Source organism: Nematolebias whitei, chromosome 19, assembly GCF_014905685.2.
Source record: "Nematolebias whitei isolate Nwh7 chromosome 19, NemWhi1, whole genome shotgun sequence".
NCBI classification, from domain to species: Eukaryota; Metazoa; Chordata; class Actinopteri; order Cyprinodontiformes; family Rivulidae; genus Nematolebias; species Nematolebias whitei.
Window position 1 is genome coordinate 25,502,690 of NC_056516.1, and position 3,832 is coordinate 25,506,521.

At 43.7% G+C, this 3,832-nt stretch overlaps 1 protein-coding gene across 1 annotated transcript in view; it reads right to left on the reverse strand.

The window, feature by feature from the left end:
• ripor2 (RHO family interacting cell polarization regulator 2) overlaps positions 1-1,355 on the reverse strand; it is a 76,971-nt gene extending 75,616 nt beyond the window's left edge. Inside the window, exon 1 of the mRNA XM_037692971.1 lies at positions 1,277-1,355. Within this exon, the coding sequence (XP_037548899.1) occupies positions 1,277-1,355 (79 nt within the window). The remainder of the gene's footprint in view (positions 1-1,276) is intronic.
• Positions 1,356-3,832: the final 2,477 nt, after the last annotated feature.

The window sequence follows — 3,832 nt, forward strand, 5'->3', positions numbered from 1 at the left end:
ATATATATATATATATATATATATATATATATATATATATATATATAAACACAACATAGCACATGTTGAGTGTTGTTAAAAAAAGACTTGTGAGTTTGAGAAAAGCAATTCACACCAAAGCAAAACTGTGAAATGGAGCTAAAAGAGGTATAATGGATTGTCTGTTTCAATGGGAGGAAGAGGATCAGATAAATATTATTTATTTCCTGAGAGCTACATGAATAGATCAATGCTACCACCAAGTGATTTGTGTAGCTGAGCATGAAATGAGCAGTTTTCATCAAATACAATATAATTTCTCTTACAGAAGTTATAAAAGCTTTATAAAGGTTGATGAGCTTGTTTTTCGAAGTAGCAGAGTTTCAGTTCAGGATCAGCTGGATCAGAACTCGTGGATTCCTTTCTCTTTGCAAAACTCGAGCACTGATGACATTTTTCTCAAGTCCTCTTGTTGCACACAGTTCATGTGCGCTAACATGCACGAGTGGCCAGACCGGTTATTAAATCATACGACACGAAAGCTTCGTTTGCAACTTATCCAAAAGTTAACATTCACATTGAAACACCAAACGTGCAGCCAAAGAAAGGCGCGGTGTTCTACGTAACAAAGAGTTTAGGTAATATAAATATAGTAGTATTTTATTTTTTACCTACTGCAATTAGAAATTGGTATCAGTGGACAATAAAGACAAAAGAAGGGGACCAAAACATTTTGTTTTTTGAATTGCTTCTCCATTTTTACTGACTACATCTCTTCCAGAGTCCAGCTGACTGCAAACGCTCACAGAAAGTTGATTTTTTTTTTTTTTTGGTGCATAATGCTTGGTTAAAAACATCTGCCTGTTATACAAGAACACCCACACGGCAGAGGGCATGGCTCCTCTCTGCTGTCTAAAAAGGGTTCCGTAAAAAAAAAAAAAATCTCTAAACTCCTGCAGAGAGAAGCAGGACACAAAAAAAGCATCAGAATACTAAACTAATAAAAATGATGATGATTGCATGTAATGACCAGATAATATAGAATAGTAGCTCTTCATATAATAAAATAGAATACTTTTTGTTGATCACATCTGTTTGTGTTGGAACCTGCTCAACCATGCAGAAGTCAACCACACCTGCACAGCTGGGGGACCCGCCCCCCCGGGGGCCACCGTTCAACCATCACTTTGACCCTTGTCTTCACCTCAACAACTTCAAGTCACAAACGACCCAGTATGACCCCGAGCAGCTGCCAACGCACACCTTATCCCAACATTGACAAACTTGGCAACCCTACCGTCCTCATAGAAGACATCCTCCGCTTCCTCACGCATCGTCTCATCCAGGTCATCCTCTGCGATGTCCGTCATGGCCATAGTCGTCCTCCTCCCCCCGGGCTGATGATGCGGAGGTTAGCAGAAAGTGACTGGCCTGTAAAATCGAATCAACGCCCGGCCCCGGCCTCTTTGCTTCAGGCGTCACTCCGATCACCGGCAGGCTCCTCACACGACTGGAACTGAGCTGAGTGAGCTTCAGCTCTGTGCATGACAATGTGCGTGTGTGTGTGAGGTGGAGTGGGTGAGAGAAAGGACACCCAGCAACCCTCACTGAGTTTCAGCAACGGCACTGATTTCACAATATCCTGTAAAAAGCTGAAGTGAGAGCGTGCTGCTTGGAGAGCACTTGTGTGAGGGAGTGTGCGCATGTGTTGTGTGGTTCTACTGTAAGGGGAGCGTCAGGGACGTGTGTTGCTTGTGTGTCCGTTTCCACAATGAGTCAGCGCGAGCCCCTGGTGATTAACAGGAATAATTAGATCCTGGGTTTGGACATGCAAGGAAGGTGTGAAGGTGTGTGTTTGTGTGTCGGACGTGAAGCCAGCTCTGCTTGGCTTTTCTTCACAGCTCACCAGGAATCATGGGACACACAGATTGCTCTCTCTCTCTCTTTGGCCCACTTTAAGGGCATTGGCAGCACTGATAACGTCTGGTGTCATCAGCTGTTGATGGAAGCCTTTATGGAGCTGCTTGTGCAGTGTGTAAATACCCTCACCTATACTTCTAATAAGGTTCACACAGGGTTACTGAAGGTTTTCATTTTCTCAACTATTTTTCATCCAATAAGGATGAAAACAGTTTGTTTGTCCTATCTAAAGGAATATAATATGTCACTCATAGATCACTCTATGTTCCTCCCTCTTTTGGAAATAAGTGTTGACTACAGCCATTTCCATTCTCTTGGTGAAATCCACCACCATCTGTCCTTCCTGGTTTCTTTCCTTGACACCAAACCTTCCCATCACTTCCTCATCCCCTCGGTTTCCTTCACCAACATGTCCATTCAGGTCTGCTCCGATCACCACGCTTTCCTCCCTGGGAATGCTCTCTATCACTTCATCCAGATCTTCCAAAATGTATCTTTCTCCTCCACATCACATCCAACCTGTGGAGCATAACCACTGACAACGTTCAGCATCAGACCTTCTACTTCTACCTTCAGGCACATCACCCTATCTGACACTCGTTTCACCTCTACTACTTCCTTTGGTAACTCCTCCTTCAGGACCACCCTTACTCCATTTCTCTTTCTATCCACACCATGGTAAAACAGTTTGAACCCTGCTTCAATGCTGCGAGCCTTGCTGCCCTTCCACTTGGTCTCTTGGACACATAAAACATCTACCTTCCTTCTCTGCATCATGTCAGCCAGCTCTCTACCTTTGCCTGTCATTGTCCCCACATTTAGAGTTGCAACCCTCAGTCCTACATTCTTAACTTTCCTCTTCTCCCTCGGTCTCCTGACACGTTTCCCTCCTCATGGTCTTTGACTAACAGTAGCACAATTTCCACCAGCACCCTGTTTGTCAACAGCACCGGTGGCAGACATTGTTAACCCGGGCCTCGACCAATCTGTTATGGTTTCACTTTGATGAACTTGCATTATAGTTTTGGCAAAAGTGTTTTACATCAGATGCCCTTCCTGACACAACCCTCACCATTTACCTGGTCTTGGGACAAGAGATACACTGGCTTGTGCTCCCTAGCAGCTGGTTTAAAGAGATATAATAGAAGCTGGTGTAGCTTTTCAGTCATCCAGGACATAAATAATTAGAAACAAAACAACTGGACCTTCATTCTGTTTGCTTCACATCTGGAGAGCTTTCTCAAATAAAAACTCTGCAGGAAGTGAAGTTCAGTGCTTTTAAACTACGACATGCTCCAGTAGGTACGTTAGATTCACCTGCAGATTAAACTCACAGCCCTCACGACTGAGAGTCAATGAAGTCTTTGTTTGTCTACTTTGATCAGGGTTTGCCCATCACCAGTTTTTCTTCTTCTTTTCTTTTCTTTTGACCACCAAAGCACCAAGTTCCAGCTGCAAAACCTTTGTACTTCAATGGCGTCAACTCTTTGCAGGACCAAAGCAAATAACTTTAATGTTTGGGGCAGATTTATGGAGAGATAAAATGCAGCGAGTGCCGTGTTGGAAAATTCTAGGATTTTGTAGAGATTCCAGTAGTTTCTGATTACATCACCTTTTAGCAGCTCCCAGTGGCAGAGAGTTGTTCTCCTCAGCTGTGGCTCATCCCTCTAATTGTCTGTGTTTAGTCTAGTGGTTTCTGTTTTAGTTTTTTCTCAGGCTGTTTGACCAGTTTCAGCTTTCCCAGTGTTTTTCCCCTCACTTACTTCCTGCTCCTGCCCCTCCCACTCTCACCTGTTCATTGTCTCTCCCCAGGTGTCGTCATTTCTCCCTCAGTAGTTTCCCTTTAAAACTTGTGGTGTCCTTCTCTGTTGCTGTCTGTACTTTACGCTGTATGTCCCAGTCAAGTGTCCAGTGTTTTTCCATGGGGAAGTGT